This window comes from Notechis scutatus, chromosome 3, assembly GCF_049901735.1.
Source record: "Notechis scutatus isolate UNSWTSFEM ecotype Mainland chromosome 3, rNotScu1.2, whole genome shotgun sequence".
Classification (NCBI taxonomy): Eukaryota; Metazoa; Chordata; class Lepidosauria; order Squamata; family Elapidae; genus Notechis; species Notechis scutatus.
The window spans coordinates 157,120,871-157,143,546 of NC_142011.1; the positions used below are offsets into that span (position 1 = coordinate 157,120,871).

Sequence of the window (22,676 nt, forward strand, 5' to 3'; positions counted from 1 at the left end):
GACTGTTATGGCACTGTTCCAAAATGGCATTATTTAACACAAGCTCCAGAAATTACGTTGCACAAGGATCAATTCTAAAGTAAGCATCTGTTCCTACACATTGTAGCCAATTTTGTCTCCTAATATAAGAACTATCCAGAGCTTTCAGCAATAACAGGACCAAAATAATAAAACATTTGAAAAACAAATATAATAAAAGAAATAGAGTTTAGTACTTTTAGGGAGTTTTCTAGTAATCTAAAAATTATGTCAGTGCTTAAATTAAAATTGGGTTTAACATCAAATAAAATTACTTTTTATGAAATATCATTTTGAATAAATAGTACATAAAATTCAATTTCAAGCAGTTTAATCATTATACTCACTTCCCATCTACATATTCAAGAATTTCCAGTTAAGACTGACAACTTCCAAAGTCAAAAAGTAGGGTTGACTTAATTATCCATTCACACAATGAAATTTTTTTATAACTATAAACTGTATTAATGTGAGTTTTGCTCTTTTGCTCTCTTGGTTGAACTCAAGTTATAATTTTAAATAGGTCATATATGACTATGTCATTCTGAGTTTTAATTCAGAGAAATTTCATTTGGAAATCAGGGTTTCAAAAACAGTCACTGAATTTCAGTCTTACATTTTTAAATTGGCAACACCAAATAATATCAAAAAAATTACATCAATTGAAAGAAAATGTGTTCACCAAATATGAGAACTTGAAGATGCCAACTTGTAATGGCTGTTTCACATAAATATCACCAAGTTTTATGGTTATCACATGACAGATATGTGAATTAGCAGAGATCACAAGGATCAGAAAAATAGCTTCTAAATTATGGCTACATAATCGGGACATAAATAGATCCTACCCAATTACAAAAACAGGATTCTACTTTCAGAACAGAATTGTTATTTAAGGATTTTTTTCAAGCTAGTCATCCACCACACATGCTATTTTGGCATAAAAACTCTGCATAGATCAGAAACTAAGTTCAGATTCCAGATTTCAGTCTAACTTACTTCAGATTATAGAAGTCCTCCGGAATGAGGAAAAAACTGCAAACAGAACAAAAGTATCAGTACAGTACATTATTATAGTGCTGTTGATGTACTTGTTAGACTATTTCAATTAGGAAAAGGTTGCCTATAAAAACCATAGAAAAGGGAAATTTGAAGGAAACTTGTGTGCAATTGTCATTTTGCTCAGAATATCAGAATTCTATAGATTTTCTTTTGTTTTCTTTTAAAGTTCATTTGCTCACCATATTTGAAGTGCCTGTTGTGCTTTAGCTGGGTTTTTGAATAGAAAACCATTTCCTTCAAAACTCTTTCAATTTACTAAAAACACATGATCAAGCATAAAAGTCAATAACCGAGGATTCCAAAACAGATCAAAATTGCTGGAATACTTTAGAGTCCAAGTCTAAAAACTGGAGCAGTCCTAATGTGGCATTCAAGAGGATAAGAAATTTCAGTTAAGAAAAGAAAATCTAAAACATTATGTGATTGCTTGCACAATAGATTTAAAATCAGTTTGATGCAGAAGAACAATATTAACCAATTGTAAAACTGGTTAATACTCTGAAGCAGTTCCTGGTAGCATTCCGCAATCAATTATTCCGGCATTATCAGCTAAGAAATGCAGACTGAGAACAGAACAAAGTGAAACACAAAAACTAATATTAAACATAATTATAATTTAACAGCAGAATCCATGTTGTACTTTTTAAATCATTTATTGTATGATGTAAGTAGGGCTATATGAATGAATATATTATGGACTACACTGAAGATAAAAATTTGCAAAAGCTTTAAGTACTGCTGACACTGAATTGTGTTTAAAAAGAAGGGTGACAAGCAGTTAAGATATAGCTGTAGTTACAAAAAAAATAAATGTGGCATTTAATCTGTTCTAGTGAAACAAATGGCTTATAGTTAAAAACCACCTAAAGAAGGTGCTTCTGTATTTTCACATTTGCTTTCTTCCACCTATAAATTTCTAAAGACGATTTGCTGATACCCTATTTGAATGCAAAATTATTGCAAACAGTAACATGTTAAAACCTGTTATTCTCAGTTATGTAGAATGATAAGAAACCTATTTAAATCTGTATACCCCAAAATGGGGATCATCAATAGGCCTGGCAAAGGTGAAAAGATACCTTATAGGTAAAACAGTTCCCTTGTAGATATTTAAAACATGAAAGATAGTGCAAATTTAACACACTAGTATCACAACACAAATTAACTCCTCATATTCAGGTGTTTTTTTTTTCCTAAAAAAAAACTTGGCACACAACATAAATGTGGAAACAGGAAAAAAAGAAATTATATATTCTGGGAGAAGGGAAGAAAAGCAAACTGGCCAATGTTGCCCCCATTTAGTGAGTAATCTTTCTTACTCTCCTCTTTTAGCCTTTAACTTACTATAAAACAGGCCAATTGAGGCATGTTTCTGTGCCTAAGTTACTTCTTAAAATTAAATAATTCAAATACGTTATTAAAAAAATAATATATATTTTTTTAAAAAAACACTACTCATGGCCAAACTGAATGGAAGGTTGCAATTATTTCAAAACAAATTTTCATGCAATTCCCCTTAAAGGAATCGGAAATAAAGAACAGCTTTGTAGGTTTGGTTTTACTAAATTGTGTCACGTGAAACTTTTAACAACATTGTGCACAGGGGCATAGAAGCTTCCCTTATGCTCCTGTTTGATTCTCCCGACTCTCTTCAAGTGCACATGGAAAAAGAAAACTAGACCAAGTTTCCTGGTTTCCTGTCTTTGCTTTCAATAGGGACTATTGTGCTCTCCGAATTGTTCTGTTGAAACTGAAGTCTGCTCCCCCTCTGTGATGAAGAAGGCGTGTTGCTTTGCTGGTGATGGAAAAAAGAGGAACCCGGGTAATGCCCCATGACCTCACTGTAAGTTGGGGGTGGTCCTTCCATCCTTCCATTACTGCTATAATTGGTTGCACTTATTCCCGAATTGCTGCTTGGTGGGCAAGGGCCTGCATTGTATACTGAAACATCTATTAAGTCGCTGTCAAATATAGTTCTGTTTGGTGGTGCCCTCACGGATTCTCTGTTAAGTTCCATCTGTTGTTCTGGATCCCGAAGTTGCAGAGTGCACGGCCCTTGGTATGGTGGTGGCTCTTCACCATCAGAAAGGGAGATTGTAGGAGGCAGATCAATCTCGTGCTGCACGTAAGGATAAGTTGGCTGGAAGCGACTGAAATGTTCTCTCTGCAGGAAAGATGGAGCGGTGAATCTGTCCCTGGAACGTGGGGCATACATAATCTGCAATGTAAAGCAATCAGTACAGTCAAACCTAAAAAAGAAATCAGAAATGCATGCTACACACACACATTTTTTTAAAAAAAATCAAATTTAGTGTTGAAACAATTTTAGAGGGGAAAAAAGATTCCTTAGGAGATCTTACCTACTTTACAAAATTATCTACAATCAGAACAATTTCTTGGGAAAGCATATTCCTATGCATATATTTCCATATACTTTCCATAGTATTTGTCAATACAGTATCACAGGGAAACTGAAGCTCAGGTAAATGTGCAACCACAGCCATCAACTTTCTCTTCCCTCCATAATGCTTTTTAATTCTGAAATCTATATGCTTACAGTCAATAGGAGCAACTCTATTGCCGCAATGCCACACGTGACTTTCATACCACATTGCTTCTCTCCTCCGAAAATCAAATAACTGAAATTTCAAAAAGACGCCCTGGTGCTCCCTTCTGAGGCTTACCTCTGAAGGTCCTTGTCGAGAAGATGAGCTGTCAGAAGGCCACAGACACCCCTCCTAGGACACAAAGAAAAAAAGAAAAGCTTCAGCATTTAAGAGCTACATGCCAGTTATGTGTTTTACAGGTAGTCCTCAACTTAATCATTCACTTTATGACTGTCTGAAGTCACGACAGATCTCCAAAAAGCTACTTACAACTTGGCTTTGAAGTTCTGATGGCACCCCTTCCCATGGCCATATGACCACATTTTGGATGCTCAGCATCTTGCCTGCATTTACACCCCCATCTGTAGCACCCTGTAGTCATGTGACCACAATTTATGACAGTTTTCCTGGAAACCAGTGCTTATTTCTGGTTTCCAGCAAAAATCGCCCCATAGTGATCAATCGATTTGCTTAATTACCATCTTGTTTATTTAACGACTGCTGCAGAAAAGATCATAAGAACATGTCTGGTGACATGGTGACCTGGTTTATGACCATCATGAATTACGACTGTAATTGCCAGGGTCAATTACTGTCGTAACTTGAGGATTACCTAAACTTCAACATTAGTGTACATTTTCTACTGAAGTATACACATTTTGGACATATTGTCATGGGGGTGGCATTAAAAACATATTGACATGTCATGTTTGTTACACTATTACATGTAAGTGGTGTTGGCCCTTACATTTTCATAAGAGTATGAACATGTTTCTGGAATTTTCTTACTTTGTGCCATAATAGCTTGGGGCTGATTCTGTGGTGAATGTGTTTTGATCTAAGGCCTATGATGCTAAATCTATACACTTCATTTTTATTTCTTATTCAAGCTTATAACATAATTCAGTTGCAACTGACTACATTCTAATCACCAAACATAGTAACACAATAGAAAGTCTAACATAACTTAACCAAGAAATAAGATAAAGCATCATTTAATTTATGTGCCTCTCCCGGGGGGAAGGGGGGAACGGAGCAGGATGGGACTCAGATTTCATTTTTCTAACCAGTCCCTAAATACCTCCTAGAATAGCTGGGTCTTAATGGCTGTCCTAAATGCCATAGGATTGATGCTGATCTAATCTCTGTGGGAATGCTGCTTCACAGAAGGGGGAAAAAAGCTTTTTTTTATTACCCTGGATTATAAGACTACTTAAGAATAGGGATCCCTCCCTTCCAATGTGATTGGACAGGAAATTCTGCTATGCAATATCTTCATTAAACAATCATTAATGAATAAGTATGACAGGATTCAGGACAATTGTTTGCAGCAAGTACAATTCCTCTATGCTATATATGACTTTTTCCATGTAATGTGGAACCTATAGTGTAACGGAGGCTTGGACATATATTAAGTCATAAAGATCATGCCAATAAGATTTTCCAAAGCTTCATTGAATAACCTGAGGACTGCCTGTTCAATGAACTGTGCAGCATGATTAGAGAGACAAGGTAATATTCATTGTTTTCCCCATGCTGGGTTCAGTTCCACTGACCTACTTTGCATACAATTTTGATATCATTTAGTTTAGCATCATCTACTTAAATTACACTACCTTTGCAACTTCTCCCTCATGTACACATATATGCTCACAAAACTCAGCTTTTTCTTCTAGCAAGGCCATAGATCTTTCTCCACTGCTGAGCTGAAGTACTCCCTACTCAAAGTATATGAATCTACAGTTAGCAGTCCCCACTGCCACTTCCTATCCTGCATCTATAACCATTCTCTCGAGTCAGTACTATCATCTGTCTGTCACTGAACTAAGCCTAACAGATTTTTTTTTGCATTTTGTTGTTGCCCTTGATTGATGCAGAATAAAGCAAAATATATTAGTTTAAAACTTGAACTGTTAATCTGTCCCACTCATCAGAACAGATGGATGTAACGTCATGGGGATGACCTTAAAAACATATTGGCAGGTGACGTTTGTTACACTATTAAATGTAAATGGAGTTGGAACATGTTTCTGGAATTTTGCTTTTCCAAAAGTTATACAACTAAAAAAAGGCCTAAAGAAAGCAGTAACAAGGTGGGATGGGTGGGGTCAGCAATAACAAGAATTTCATATGCAAAATCCTGATCATCATGCAACATTTCTGATCCAGTTACTGTGAAAACTCAATCTATACAAGAACTCACAGTATGCAGGTCTTGACGTGTTCGGGTCTTTTCCCATGTAAGATTGAGAGTATCTTGGCAACGTTTCGATGAGGGCCCACTCGCCATCTTCAGGCTGGTGCTTTCGGCTTCGTGCTTGTGTGAGCAAAGTGTGATCAGAGCTGTCATCTCCTTATATATACTGGTGGGGAGGTTGACTGTGTTGTCATTTCTTGATTGGTTGATGGAGTTGATGTTTGCAGATTGGCTGGCTTCTTCGTAAGAACATGTGTGGCTGAGGTATTGGCTGTGTGTCCATCAGCCTCCTGTGTTGTAACGACCTGGGTCATGGGCTGTGTGATGACCTTCTGAGTTCTATTGTTTTGACATCCTGGGTCTTGTGCTGTAATCTCCTGAGTCGTAATGACCTGGGTAATGGGCTGTGTGATTACCTTCTGAGTTCTATTGTTGTGACATCCTGAGTCTTGTGCTGTTATCTCCTGGGTCATTGGCTGTGTTGCAACATCCTGAGCTTTTGTGGTGTAACCTCCTGAGTTCCATGATGCGATATCCTGAGCAGGTGGCTGTGATGCAACGTTCTGGGTTTTGGTTTGGCTCCGAGTTTGAGGCCTGGCTATGTGTTCATGGCGTGTGTCAGTTTGCTTGGTTTGGGGTCGGGGTGTGTGGCAGCTGATGCAACTGTGGTCTGGTTTCTGGATGATGGTTGCCTTTCGTCTATGGGGTGGGTTTGGGTTTGAGTCTGGTGAGGGAGATTGGTGGTGGTGTCATGTGTTGTTTTGGGTCCGGTGTTGGTTTTCGTGGCTGGGACTCGTTTGTTGATAAGGGCTAGTTTCCAAATGTCTGGTAGGTGGGAGACATCGCCTCGTTTATTCATGTTATGGGGGTGTTTCTCTATTTCGATGGCTTCCCTGATTATTCTCTTGTTGAAGTGTTCAGTATTGGAGAACAGGTCGTTACAACACAAGAGGCTGATGGACACACAGCCAATACCTCAGCCACACATGTTCTTACGAAAAAGCCAGCCAATCTGCAAACATCAACTCCATCAACCAATCAAGAAATGACAACACAGCCAACCTCCCCACCAGTATATATAGGGAGACGGCAGCTCTGATCACACTTTGCTCACACAAGCACAAAGCCGAAAGCACCAGCCTGAAGATGGTGAGTGGGACCTCGTCGAAACGTTGCCAAGATACTCTCAATCTTACATGGGAAAAGACCCGAACACGCCAAGACCTGCATACCTGTACCCATGAAAATCTACGAAAACGAACTCATAGTATTATACACTATTATGTATGTCTCATTTAATTTATGTCTCATGTTTCTGTATAACTATCATGCAGTCAGGAAATAGTCAAAAGTTTTAAGCTACTTACATGTTTAAAATATTACATGATTTTACTTAAAAAAAAGGAATTTTAATCTTTGCATCCACCACCAAGAAAGCACTGAAGAATTGCTTTATTTCACTGAATACCCTAACTCAGCATCTTCACTTAATATTTATTTGGCTGAAGAATTTTTTGAGTTAAGACCCCATTTCCTGAATCCATAAAACTTGCTACAAATTGTGAAACATTCCAACAGTGATACAATTAACAAAATTACCCTCATGAAAAATGTGTACAGTTTGCTTCCAGATACACATCACTTTCTCAATGTACTTTCTTCATCTAAGATCTGGATCCAACTTTTAATTATAATCAGTGGGAATAAAATTGTGGTTGAATTATTATATGGTTAAGTTCTTCAATGGTTGTTCAGTTATTGTGCTTATACTAGAAATGCTATGAATGTCTAGTCTTTGGATATGATAGGGGAGGCAAATAAATGTAATAAATAAATATAAATAATGTGAACGTGAATTCAAGTTGATATGGAGAATATTTGTAGCTCAGGGTTGAAATGAGGGGTCCTTGGTGCTCTCTGAACATGGTTGTTTTCTTGCAGACATTTCATTATCCAAACTAGGTAACATCATCAGTCCACTCTCCACTGAGAGTAGTCTAATCTTGGGAAAAGTCATGCTCTTATTGGTGCTATGCGTACAATCATGCACAATCCAACACACTATTTTCCCTTTGAAGGCAAAGCATTACATAGCCCTGTTACAAATTTAAAGTGCACATTATATGTTTGTTCTAGATAAATGCTGGAAAATATTGTTCCAGTGATGTCTACTTTCCTCCTAACATCAATGTTATTGCCTGTAGAAGTAAATGTGTCTTGCTTTCCTTATTAGTTAAGACTGTGCAGAATCCTGTCTCATGTGAAAAACCCAGTGTGCATACACAATACAAGCCCTCCTGAAAACAGCAGGAAGCTGCTGTCATGTCAGTCAAAGCAGCAGGTGGCAAAGATCATTAAGTGTATCATGTGAGTTTCAGTAAAGGCTGAATATGGATAATGTAAAAGAATCTGGGGATTTGGAGCCAATGGATTTTTAAATTTAACTAAATTTAATGTTGCCACACTCTACAAATAAAAAACATTAATGCTGCCTGTATTGATTTATGATTGGTAAAATATTACTACTTCTGCCTAAACCACTATATAAAGAAAGTCATTCATGAACAAAAATGATGACTTGGCCATCAAAATCACTAATATAAGATTTGGAAATTGATTTAAAATGTTCACGTAAACAAACACATTTGCTGACAAGCATTTATTTAATAGAAAAACACAGTGGCAACTGAAACAATTCAAATAAACACAATTTTATAAAGTACAGAAAAAAATAGGTGGGAACAGACTTCCACCAATTAATTGCTCCATATAATTAAGTGTTGGTATATAGAACATGCCAGAATGCAGCTGCTGGGTGCAATGTCATTCTATAGCCAAGCAAATAATATGTGATCAAATAAAGAGTTTTCTCCTTCACTATTTTCTTTGGATGGATATTTTCTTCTCTATTTGTCAAGTTTATCCTTACAGGAATAATTCCGCTTCAGAACTAAAATTTTCATTAATAACAATTTCTCAAGAAATAAAGCAGGTTGTACTTCTGGCACCCTCTACGAGTCTACACTACATAGGATTATAAATATTCATTCAACAATTCATTTGTTAAACGGACATATGATCTGTACATTGGACTACAACAGAAATGAATGCAAATTTCAGATATGAGTATTTATAGGTTAAAGCTTTTAAATTACAAACAAAAATGGGCAGGGCTAATCAGTGGCTCATCCTATCATAAAGACTTCCTGCAGCAATGAAGCAAATATCAGCCTTAATATTTGTAAACGCTAGATTCTTTCAGCAGTCTTAAAAAGTGTGTTATGTGTATGTGTGTCTCACAAAAATATATTCACTGTAGTATACAAAGTTTTGTTGCATTCACCAATAAATTGGGGTTAGAGTATTATTTTTAATGTTATCTCTAGGTGGCAGCAAGAGGTCTTAAATACTAAATATTACTGCTGCACACCAAAGCCTTTTGTCCTACATACTGTCTAACTCCCTTGGGGCAGAGAAGAGACCCATTTTATTTCTTTAAAAATATTTCTTTAAAGTGTATGTTCATAATGCATTAAAATGGACATGGTATTCTAAGCACATAGTTTGAGAAAAAATGTATTTCACAAATTCAGGAAAAAATATAGAATTACACAAACACAAAGAAATTAGAAATGAAAGTGAAATTTGCTGAAAACCTGAAAAAGTTCTGAAAACATTGGAAAAATATTTTCCCAAGATTAGAATTTTATGTTGTCTGTTTTCTTTCTGAGACTATATATGTTTTTCCCCTGGTTTCTAGCCTGATACCTTAACTACAACATCAAATTGGGTCTCATATAATGCTATATAATGGCTAAAGCTGTAACAAAGTTAATACATTATTGCTATTCATTTATTACTGCTTTCCTTTTAATCTATTATATTACCTAACAATCTATTTTTATGGAGTTGGTGGTTGACTCTGATAGGCAGGATCAACAATGTGCCATTCCCAAACTTCCAGACTTGTATATGGAGGCTTCTGCCAGGCAGACATCCATATAAGCATACATCCAGCAACAGTTCAAACTAGTAGTGTCAGAAGGAAGGATGAGGTCAGAACACTCATGCCCTTACTCATAGACTGATTCAATGCACAAATGTCTAAAAGTGATTTTAAAGAAAATGAAAGGACTGATGAAAGAGCAGTTTCACATCCTGCCCTCCCCATTTCCTCTGTCAGTTGAAATCTGACCAATTTTCAGCAGCTGTTATGAGGAAATGTCTGCTCCTATATTTTACCTTCTTACTGAAAATAGCTGCTTCACCATCCTATTGCAGAATTACCCTTCTCTTTACCCCATCATCTAATGCAGTATTTCTCAACCTTGATAAATTTAAGAACTGTGACTTCACCTCAAAACCCAGAACTTCTCTAAGCAGCATGTTCACTGGGAGATTCTGGCAGTTGAAGTTCAAACTTCTTAAAATGGCTTAAGTTGAGAAACTCTGAACTAATACCACTAGAACTCTGAAACTACTACTGTATAAATCTGACAATGAATCGAAACAAACTAATAGTTTGCAGTCACATAGGGCAGCTTCTTCACATGATGATTATTCAAGGTAGTCTGCTATAAGCTTTTCACAGTATAGCTAGTGCTCTTGTAACAAATTATGAATTTAATGGGTAGGAGGAAAAGATATTCATTTTATCTATTCATAAACCTGCAATGATGTAAGACAGATTTTCCTTTAAAAAATTAATGCCATTCCCTAGCTGAATATAAGGGAACAATTTTATTTCAAATTTGAATCTGTTAAAAAAAAAAAAAGGTTTCCCTGTAAGTTTTTCCACAGCTAAGAAGTTTGCAGTAGCCTTAAACATTATTACCGTATTTGCCGGCGTATAAGACGACTTTTTTGCCCCGAAAAACATGCCTCCAAGTGGGGTCGCCTTATACGCCGGTATATCCACTGCCGCTTCGGATGCTTGTTGACGCAGCGAAGGCGCCTCTGGCTTCCCGGATCCCCTGCGTCGCTTCCGCTTCATCCCGTTCGCCTCGCTCCGCCCGAGGCTGCAGCCTTCCTGCTCTTCCCACGGCCCTGGCACTCCGCCCTGCCGCTGCAGCCCCGGGATTTCTGGAGGGCGTTTCTGGTGGTGGTGGGGGGTCGTCTTATACGCGGGTCGTCTTATACGCCGGCAAATACGGTAATCTCCAAATTTTCTAAATTTAATAATGCAATCTGCATTGCCATTATTTTATTTATTTATTTATTTTTATTAATTCTTTTAAGTGTCCATTTTCCCTTGAAGATGGCTCTGGGCAGTATACAATTTAATCAATAAGATTACAAGGCCTATGCAGAAGTTTGGATTTGAAAGGAAACAGAATTTTGGAAGAGTGCATGGGTGCACACATGGTGACCACCCTAAACCAAACATGTCATTTCCTTCTGTGCAAGCCCAAGAAAAGATGCAGGTTCTTTAAGCACTAGCTGACAGGCAGTAGGAGCCATCTGTGTCCCAATTATTATTTTCTCCTATGAAACTAGATTGCTGCAGTGGCCTAAAATAAACACACAGAGGACATGAAACCAGGCACAATCATTAAAATAAAAGCAGATTGTCCTTAATTTTTAAAGTTTTGTTTTTTAAGGAAACAATTATGTCTGCTCAAACCTATTTTTCCTGCATCAAGGTGTTTTCCAGAGGGCAATAAACTAGCCTTTTTTTAACCTTTGCAAGAGTTTCTTAATTAATTGAAAGAACAGTCAAAACAATGTATTTTTGCCTTTTTCTTTTATCTACTTCTGCTTTGTTTAAAAAAACAAAGCAGAAGTCAGTAAAACAAAAAGGCAAAGTTTCTTCTATTTCATACATGGTGTCATTTCTGTTTCTGTTTTTAGCAACAGTTGACATCTTTCTTTGTTCATTGGGCACATAGCCTCTAATTCACAGAAGACAAATTCTCATTTGGGATTGAGATTAAAAAATAAAGCCTGAATTATGCATAAAACTTGGTTTTCTCTCCAATTAGTTTAGGAACTTCACAGAATGACTGTCCCAAGTCTTTAGGGTCTGCGCATGGGGTTTCAAAGAAAATCTTTTAAAAAGTTGTTCAAATTGATTAATTTCAAAAACAGCAAAAGTATTAGCTGATCTTTGATAAACTTGGAAAATTAAACAGTCTAATCTGGTTAGTACAGACCAGGGCTAAAAGCTAAATTGTAAAGTTAAAAAGAACATGTAAGGCATTGGCAAAACCATTTCCATATAGCTCTTAAAGAAAACAGCATCAATATGTCCATGAAGTCATCAGATTGCTTGATTTCATCTTTATCTTCAAAGTATTACTAATATATAAATGCTGTCCATGTTTCAATCCAGTCATCAGTTACAGGACGCAACCTACCTCCCAAATAACATATCTTGCTATATCAATTAGCATAAAGTGAAAACCAACTTGATTAAACAATATGAAGGTCCATCAGAGACTATTGCTATTACTTCCTTCGCTTAGCCCTGAACTGCCAACAAACAAGAAAATTAGCTCTCGCCACCAGGTGTCCTCTTACTGTACTGAGGCTTTAAATCCAAGCAGGAGTGTACATGTGGAGTGTGACAAGTGAAGAAGATTAAGCAAACTGCTTCAAAAGAATTGCTTCTTGTTCCTAAGTAAAGTGGTATGTAAAAATTTAAACTCACTGGTTGTAAAGAGTCCTCTTGCCTTCTGCTTTGGCTCTGACGACTGATGAAGGACCTTGTTGACCCCTTATAATGATTCAGCAAGCAGATGATCACTACTATCATAACAGTTATCACCACTATGATGATGATAATCTGAATAAACTCTAATTCCGCTGTAAGGAAAAGAAAAAAGATACCATTTAAAACAAGAAACAAGACTTAATAAAATAGGAGGTACAAAACCCCAATAAATTTAAATTGCACAATGTGTCAAAGAAAAAAATATATTCTGTGCAGTAATGAAAATATTCCCAAGATGCAGAAGAAAAATAATTGTTTATGGATAGTTAAGTACTAAATAGCACTTAAATAGTTGAAATGAATTGTTTATGTCTTCAGCATTGGGAATTGCTCCTCTCCAAAAATCAGTTTCTACCATGCTTTGAATTTTGATCTGTGATAGTGCACATCTCACAATTCAATGTAATCATGCCTTCTTTTAGAAATGATTTCATCAAGTTTAGCTCTCAGGGTAATTAATGAAAAACAGACCTAGATCAAGCATATAATAAAAGATAAAAAAAGCTTAACTGTAATGGGATAATTGTACATCTAGATATACAATTGTTATTGCATTTAGAAAGTATATAGAAAGTATACTCAAAATAAGCCAATAATAGGACTGTATGAAAACGTATCCTTCAAGGCAGAAAGAAAAAGACAGATATTAAAACACTATTTATTATTGCAACAGGTCGTACACTTCATGTTATAAGGAGATAGCAAAAGTGGCCAAAACTGATATACTCTGATGCCATTTTGTTTAGTTGTACCCTTTTAAAATATTCTATAAGGCAAAGAAACCCAGTCTTCACACAAGTGTTTCCACAAATAGTTCTAAGGATTCTCCTCTGGCTATGTAAAAATATGCTAAATAGTACATATTAGTAATTTTAAAAAAAGAATAGATCACAGAAGAAAACCATCCTAACATTCTAGTACTATTATTGCTATTATACTCATACATGCAACCAGCTATTCCTGCTATCATTTATAGTGGAGATTAACAACCAGAAAGATTCGGTTTAAGAAAAACAAATCCTTAATGTGCAATGCTCTTATTAAAGGCAATAACAACCAAAATAATCAGGGATTGCCTTTGCATGGATCACTGGTTTTTTGTTTTTTTGTTTTTTGTTTTGTATTTCAGTGAAATCATAGTGATGAGAGATTAACCTAGAAAGTCACTGTGGTTTTTCAAAGTCACAATGTTCCTAAAAAAGACTTTAAAATTTAAAAAAAATGCCCCTGGGCATAAATGTTTTCCTTTTGGAAGACATAATTGCTTTACACGCCTTGGATTCAATTACAGCATCAATTAAAATTATGGCACTTTGGGACAAACCAGTCGCATCATTAATCTTGAAGAATCACACCTTTAGCTGTTAAAATTAACAGAAAAAAGCACATCAATGACTGATAATGTACTTCTTTGTACGTGTAAGAATTCTTCAAAATTCAAGCCTTTGTTTGCCCACATATAGACTAGAATTCAGCCATTTTTCAACTAAAACATGCCTTTGACCATTGCCAAAATACTCTGTAATGAAAATACTAAATCAAAGGCAAAATGCACAATTTTGCTAAGATGTTAAATATTATAATTTCTTGCAGTAAATTCTATACTTCATAAATATCTTCAGTTTTACAAGAGGAATGTCTAGTTTAAATGCAAAACATTCCAATTAATTCTAAAAATAATTATTAAAATTTACAGAGAAGAGTGTATCCACATTTCTTTTCTTGTAAATTGAGATCGGAAATGTAAAACACAGTAAAGTATTTTTCTTGCATTCAAAATTGCTTCTAATAATTTGGGAAAGAATAAGAATTAATACATTTAAAAAGAGTAATTGGTCAACGTCCTCTCTATTAATAATGAAAAATATAAATGGGCTAGGACTGTAATATTGAAAATGTTAAACTTATCAACATTTTCAATAAGGGCACATATTCTAAGTCACATTTCTTGAATAGACAACACAGTGCAGATCATATTTCCCTACATATTGTAAGTTCATACTCTTAAAGCAACTTTATGTACAGTTTGAAGAAAATATACTAACCATTCATCCTTTTCTGCTTTACAACCTACTTTCTCACAATAATCTGTATTAGCTAGATACAATTTTAATCCAGCCAATTACAGATCTCTATTGCTTTCCTCAAGAACTACCGTATTTCTCATATAATAAGGCTGGGTCTTATTTTTTTTTGAGCCCTGAAAAAATGGCCGTCTTTTGGGGGGTGACTTAATTCCCCCCCCTTGCATCTTCGGGCTTGGATGTTGACCTTGGCGTTGGTGGGGCACTTCGTATCGGGGTCAATGCAGGCAGCACCATATCTGGGTGTGCAACAAAAGTACTTCCTAATGGCAAGCCCCACCACCATTCCCCCCCATTTTGCATGTTTTAATATAGTCCTTAATTTGGGGGGAGGGGCTTAATTTCATTTCATGCCTATAAAACATGCTGGGACTTCCTATTGGGGGAGGCCGTATTGTTGGAGAAACAGGGTATATGCAACTGTACATTTTATTTTTCTTCAGGCCCTTATACTTTTTGGTGCAAAATGTTCTCTTTGATTCTGAATCCTGTAAGCCGCTAGAAGATAAGTTTCAGTTTTAAAAGCAACTATCTCTGAACTAAAGGATTTCCCAGTATTAACTAATTTAAAGGCCCATAACCCAACAGTTGAGCCAACTGCATTATTCTGAAAAAGGCATGAGTAACTTTAATATTATTAATTTAACTTTCCTAGAAATACAGTGATAGATTACTTCTGCATCTGCCAAAAGTGTAGTTTTCTAAATGAAATCAAGAGCTCTGAATATTTTACAGAAGAGCATTTCCTCTTTTTACAAGAAAGCATTTCCTCTCTTTGTCTGAATATTACCATGATACGCAAAAACTTATTTAACTGCAAGTGGAGAAGGGCGGAAGAGAATCTATAGCCAGGAAATTTGGGTTACAAAATAATAGGTTTTGCAAATTCTATTTTACAAATTATAAAGAGATGGCTTTGGTCCTTTCTCCCCTTTCTTCTTATCAAACCCACAATGATCCATTCAGTAAGAAAACATCAGCTGATTGTGAATAAATTCCTCATTAAGGAAACAATGTTAGAAAAGATTTACATATTTGCTAATGGCCTTTCGGGAAAACAGGAAAAAAAAAACCGAAGCTGAAAATAAAGTAAATAAACAAAAGGCCAAAGACACAAATCAAGATAATTCTTCTAGATTCCTGTTTTGATGTCATTGTAATACATTTTTGCACTGCTCCTCGGCCAATAATAAATATAAATCCTTGATAAGCATAGGCATTGTCACCTATAGGCATGCATTAAATAGGAAGCATTATTATTATTATTATTATTATTATTATTATTATTATTATTATTATTATTATTATTATTATTATTATTATTTATTGTTGTTGTTGTTATTATTATTATTTTAGCTGCCCTTATTGTAAACAGGACCGACTAAAACGATTTATTAGGCGGGATGAAACTATCCTTCCCTCCAGACAGTCTGGGAAGCTTCTCCCCTGGGCTCCTTGCAGTTGGTCATAGTGCTTTAGTGCCCAGTTAAATCCAGAGGATAAGAAGAGGTCACATTGCCCATTTCTGAATGAGGGACTCAGATGGGAGTACCCTGTATCCTTGCCCATACATATGTGCAAAACCAGAGAGCAATAATTGCCAGACAAAAGGTAGCACTGAGGCACCCGGACAATCAAAAGCAGCCTTTCGGAAGACAAAGCCGGGACTACGCGAGGAAAGAGCGGGGTTGCTGGAATACCTCTGTGAAAAAGCAGGTCTTTCAACCGAGCCTCTTTCAAAGTGGTAGCGTTAAGCTCCTCGGCGGGCATCCTCGGGCCCTTCTCCGCTCGAGTGGGAGCCTCGCTGCGGACAGAGGAGCATCGCTTCGGACTTCAAGCAATGCCCGGCCGGATTCCCCTTGGCTCGCCTAGGCAGCCGCGTCTCTCGCCCTCCTCGCCCGGCAGACGGCGGCAGCCAGCCTTCCTCGGCCGAGCTGCTCCGAAGCGCAGGGTTTCCGAGAGTCGCTGGCCGGGAGGAGAACCAGGGGGTGGCAAGGAAGGAAGGCGGAGAGGAAGAAATGCTTCTCGGGGGGCCTTTCATGCTTCCCGGACGGAGGCGGAGCCCTCGAGACGCCTCTCGACCGCCCTTAAAGCCACCGACCGCGGGGCCAAAGTCCCCGCCGGCAAGACAAGGCAACACGGACCGAGGCGCCGCCGCCTCGACGAGCTCGCCGGGGAATAAACCGCGCGCTCCCCGAGTTAAGAGCCCCCCGGTCGACCACAGGTGGAGAGAAAGTTGGGCAAGGAGGGGAGCGCAAAGCGAAGGGCGACGCCGCTCTTACCAACTTCCCGCCCGCAACCGCCTCGCCTGCTTTCGGCCAAAGCCCAGAGGAGACTTGGCGAGCTCCTCTTCTACCTTCCGCCTTTCTGCTCCAACGCGACGTGCGTCACTCCGAGCCCCCGGGCTAGAGCCGGGATCGCAGGAGCCGCTCTAGGAAGAGCCTTGGCGGGGGCTCCCTCCCCGCTCTCTGGCTATTGGGAAATGCTTGCACGTGTCCTCCGCCGGCGGCTGGGCGGCGCGCGGTCGAAGCCCGTCGCTCCCAACAGCTGCCCTTCGTTGCTTAAGGCGCAGATCGCGGCAGCCTTCCGTCCCGTCGCCCGGTTTCTTTACGAAGCGCTCTGGGAGTTTTTCAAAGGATAGTTAGGCTGCCTGCCAAGCTTTGAGGCAATCTTTTTGCCTTTCCGGCTTTTCAAAAAAAAAAAAAAAAAAAAAAGTGGGGGAGGAGGTAATAGACGCAAGTGTGTTTCGGTGGAATTGTGAATATAATTTATGAATCTGCGACCTACCTATTCCACTCTCCAGTTTGGAACAAATAGTCCCGACTTCTGTACGTAATTATATATAGTTCTCTCTGGATCATGGACTCACATATAATGACAACCTTAAGCCATTCAAAATGGATCTGTGAACCGCCTAATTTAAACTCCGTTTAATAGCAGATAAATAATTTGGATTCAAACACCTAATCAAGACACACAGCTGTCATTTTTCTTAGTATAATCTAACACAATTTGTGGCGAGTTCTTGAGGAAAAAAAGGAGCACGGCTGTATAAAATTCCCTGTTTTTTCAGACCTCAGGAAAGTATAGTATTGGGTTTGGCACCATAGACTAATTAATAGCTTTTCTCCTAAATGTCAAAAGAATAGTTTTGAATAAGCACCGGTGGAATTAAAACAACATACTGTCTTTTACAAGAGAGGAAATGTGGAAAAATTATCCTACAGGAGGGTCTGAGAGATTTGCAACAGACTACCACAGCACCACAGTCTTTTTATTTAGGTTTGTGAGACTGATCTCTTATCAAGTTGGGGAGAGGCGGAGAGTTGAGTAGAAATAATTTTCGTATCACAGATTTCTCAAACAGGCAGTAGCATTATTGAAATCATTTCATTTTCCCCCTCATTATATTACCTTTTAATCATCAGAAAACTATCATACATTATAAGGGGCTATACCCAGTGGTGGGATTCATTTTTTTTTACTACCGGTTCTGTGGGTGTGGCTTGGTGGGCGTGGCAGGGGAAGGATACTATGAAATCTCCAGTCAGAGGTGGTATTTGCCGGTTCTCTGAACTACTCAAAATTTCCGCTACTGGTTCTCCAGAACTGGTCAGAACCTGCTGAATATCACCTCTGGCTATACCCCTATAGACTAGAGGAATGTGAATGCAATCTTGAAAAGGCAATGCAGGATCAAGTAAGGAAGCATAAAGTGAAATGAAGTACAAATGGAATAGACACAAGAAAGGTACTTGACACGATCCTGCCTTGGTGCTGTTTGTTGGAAGAAAGAGCAGAGGGAAATGGGCAGGCTTTCAAGATTCTGTTAGGGTAGTTATTCCTATAATACTTGCACTGTCTCTTTCCTGATTTGGCTTTCCTCAAAGGGCTGACATTGAGTTAGGAGGAAGTTGTCAGATGAGGTGATCTCTAAATATCTTAAGTGGTGTCACAGAAACTTCCTATGGCAGGAAGGAGGTCCAGGATATGAAGATCGTGTGATGTGTGACTCTAGCCACACTGGTATATGTCCCATAGTCATCCATGCATTGGAGACAAGGTGAGCTCTGAAAGAAAAACTTTCTCTCATTCATTCATTCATTCATTCATTCATTCATTCATTCTCTCTCCCTCCCTCCCTCCCTCTCATAGACACACACACACAAATACTATGTACACATTTATCTTACTTTCCACTTGATCATTCTGGGCATTAATTTCCATCTATTGATCTTTAAATTCTGTAGATACCACATGAAAAATTTTTTTTGGCAGATGTAGGGAAACTGAACTCGGTCTACCAGTATCGTATCTTGTCCTTTCTCTTCTCTTCTTATGACCAGGGGAAATGGAAGTCAGATGAAGTTATAAAAATATTTTTTACTTTTCAAAATTTATAATGTTTAATGGGGTGTAGTAAGAGGCCTAGTCAGGTGCCAAGGAATGTCCTCAGGGGTCCTGAGTCTTGCGAACACATTACAGTTGATTCCAGGGCTAGATAAACAAAAGAAGATGAGGAAACATTTAAAAAAGAAACAGAAAGAAATGTGACTGTTCCTCTTTTTATCATTTCAAATAATATTTTAGTTTTAATGTGATTAGGTGTGAGCAAGTAAGCAGATGGCACCAGCTTGAAGATTAGAAACAGAAGCCAAAAGAAATAAGTTTAGAGGAAGGATTTAAAATGAAAGTTGTGTTTAGGCATCTATATTAACTCAGCATTAAAGCTTCTTTTAAAAAGTGGTATTATTAATAACTACTTTAAAAACTAACATATTTTTTTAAAAAAATCTTTCAAAGGCTTGACTTAAAATCTCATTTTATAGACACAGCTGTGCTTGATCCACACCATCCACATGGATCCACCCACAGCTATATACTTCCATGAAATGCCTCATCTGGCTTGAGACCATTATGCTTTGCAGAAAGAACGGACTCCACCCTTTCAAAAGCTATTTTATGATTAAGATTGAGATGTATCCACATCACCATGGAAGATCAAGTTTTAAAATCTTATTTTATCCACGAATGACCCTCACTTTTAGAACAATTTACTTCATTTATAATTACAGAAATGAAAAAGACATTCTACTTACTCTCTGTCAGAATTAGTAAAATTTAATTTGTAAATGTATACTGAAAGTTCTAGCTATGTGAATAAGAATTATATATATATATACTCATCTATTTTCAAACTTCATGTTGATATATGTGTGGATTAGAATTACTTTGATACAAGAAAATCTGTAGAACACATGTTGCTAGCCTGATTTCCTTGGAAGGGTATATATGGCAGCCTATGTCCTTGCAATAACCAAACCAAGAGAGTGGACAAACAGTCAAAGACAGCTGGAGAAGCAATCCATCTGAGAAGTGTTAGTGTGAAATCTCAAGATTACAGATTCTAAGTTCTTTGTACCAAAGGCAGTATATATTAAATGTTTACATAAAACATTTGTTTAAAATAAAGAAGTACAAACAGTCTACATCTAAATATGCTGTTAGAATTATGAAAACATACTGAGAATATTTTAGATTCCTGTCATGGGCGTAAAGCTACAATGCAATTACACATTTTCTACTCACTATTTCTTAAGAGAACTCTTGCCTCCCCAACATAAATATTTTTCTTTTTAGAATCTAAATAAATAAGTAGTCCTCGAGTTAAAATAGTTTGTTTAGTGACTTCAAAGTTTCAATGGCACTGAAAAAAGTGACTTATGACCACTTTTCACATCACCATTTCAGCATCCCTATGTCACATGATCAAAATCCAGGTGCTTGGCAAATGGTTCATATTTATGATGGTTGCAGTATCCTGGGGTCATGTGATCAACTTGACTTCCTGACAAGCAAAGTCAATGGAGAAGCCAGATTCACTTAATCATGTTACTAACCTAACAACTGCAATGATTCATTTAACAACTGGCAAGAAAGATCATAAAATGGGACAAAGCTCACTTAACAAATGTCTCACTTAGCAACATAAATTGTGGTCATATGTTGAGGACTACCTGTACTAAAGAAATAGTACAAAAATACTTGTTACAAAGCATAATTTTCCTACTGCACTAGCTTGAATTCTCCTTTCTAAGTAAACCATTTTTAGGTTTATGAGGAAAAGTTGCCTCACATCTATCAGATAACTGCCACACAACTATTTCCCTAGATAACATGCCAAAACATCCAACTCTCCAAATACAAAAAACAGATTTCAGTATTTTTGAAACAAGACTGCAACACAAAATATATTTTCTTGTGGAAAAGCCTTACTCTATAAATCTAGTGTTCATTTGTCAGTGTTCTCTGTGTTCCCTAAGATAATAAAAACCACCTACTTATAACGGAGAAAAAATTCCATTTTGAAGCTGTTATCTCAATTTGTGAATTATTTTTTGAAACATTCCTCTATACCTTCGTAAGTTAAACACTATCAATTTAACAGAAAAAAGGAATATCGGAGTCAACAACAAATGTGTGGCCTTAAATGCTACATCATTGCATACATACAAACCGACATTCTTCATGGAGAAACTTAGTATCAGTGAAAAAATAGATCAAAAATTGCACAATATCAAACATTTGAGTATTTTCTAGAAAAGCAGTATCAGATGTTAAATTCTAATCTAGATTGTGGAACATGCTAAGGGAGGAATGAAAGAGGTCTATTTTTAAAACAAAATGGATCCTGAGGCTTAATTCACAAGAAATGAAATGAGGAGGTACCATGGCTACCATTAACCTAATGTCAAAGATCAGAGTGCTTTTTTGCCTTTTGTGATTTATTTAGCAATCTGTCTTTTACCTATGATGCCTTCCTTGGGATAGTGGACTTGGTTGATTTCAGAAACGTACAAGGATTTCGCATCCAATACTTGGATGCGAAATTCTAGGGCTACAGGATGGATGGGAAGTTAAAACAACAAGGTAGAAGAAGATGGTGGCAAACAGCATTTCCATAATACAACCAAGATAACTGCATGGATGCAATCCATAGAGTCAAGCTGGCCTACTTTTTCAAGGTTGATTTGAGGAATTATTAACTTTTTAATCTTCAATTTATGACTAAAATCAGGATTTCATTCTAACAGAGAATAAATAAAGACCCTTTTTTTCTTCCTTTTGATTTTTTTTCCTCGCCTCACAGATGAGAAAAGAGCATAAATGCAAAAAGAAAAAAGAAAAAGATTCCAAAGTACCCTTGAATCATTAAAGTTAAAGAACTGAAACCTAGTTTAGATTTATGTAAGCAATACAAGACAAGGAATCTGTAATACTGTACAATTCAAAGAAAGTACAATTTCTGATAAGCAAGATTTATTTAAAATATTTTGTGAGAGGCATATATTTCACCCACCAAACAAGCAGACTTTTCCCATCAAGATCAGAAAGTTATTGTTAAGTGACAAATAAGATTAAAGTTGGCATCCTTAGGGAATCATGTTTGGGAATTGTTTCCTGTAGAATATCACTTTATTTCTTTAAACAAAACTTGTCTTTTATTTATTTATTTATTTAATTTACTGATCAAATTTTAAAACTGTTCATCTCCCTGACAGAGAGATTCTGGGCAGATAAAATATCAAACTGTAAAACAATATATAAAACTTAAAAGGCAAGGATGAATTAACAATCAGAGTGAAAATTGATTTTAAAAGCAGGGAAAGGGTGCTAACCAGCCTCACGGCTTCATGTTTCTATAAGGAAGACCATAGAATATTTATACCTTTCCAGAAGACCAGGAGAGTGGAGGGCCCCCTCACCTCCAGGGGGTGAATGTCCCACAGGGTGGAGACAAGGGGACAGAAAGCTCTTTTCCTGGACCCTTCCAGTTAGAAGTCTTCAGCTGAAGGGGTCCGCAACCTGTCCTCCCTGCCTGATTGGATAGGAAGGACTGATGTAATGAGATGTAAGACAATCCCATGGATATATAATAGAAAATGTATTAGGCTTTAAAGTTTGTTATAGTTTCACACTCCATTTCTGGAATACAA

General features: G+C 37.1%; 1 protein-coding gene across 7 annotated transcripts in view; it reads right to left on the reverse strand.

The window, feature by feature from the left end:
• Positions 1-332: 332 nt before the first annotated feature.
• The window catches only part of LDLRAD4 (low density lipoprotein receptor class A domain containing 4), a 250,057-nt gene continuing 227,713 nt past the window's right edge, over positions 333-22,676 (reverse strand). For 5 of the 7 annotated variants that reach the window (XM_087961495.1, XM_087961492.1, XM_087961494.1 and 2 more), the window contains 3 exons: positions 12,533-12,687; positions 3,765-3,818; positions 333-3,298 (listed from right to left, as the gene is read on the reverse strand). In XM_087961495.1, coding sequence (XP_087817621.1) covers positions 2,756-3,298; positions 3,765-3,818; positions 12,533-12,637 — 702 coding nt within the window. In that variant the 5' untranslated portion in view covers positions 12,638-12,687 and the 3' untranslated portion in view covers positions 333-2,755. Of the gene's footprint in view, positions 3,299-3,764; positions 3,819-12,532; positions 12,688-16,379; positions 17,319-22,676 lie in introns of those variants that run through there. The other 2 variants (XM_026671966.2, XM_026671965.2) reach the window with 2 other exon arrangements.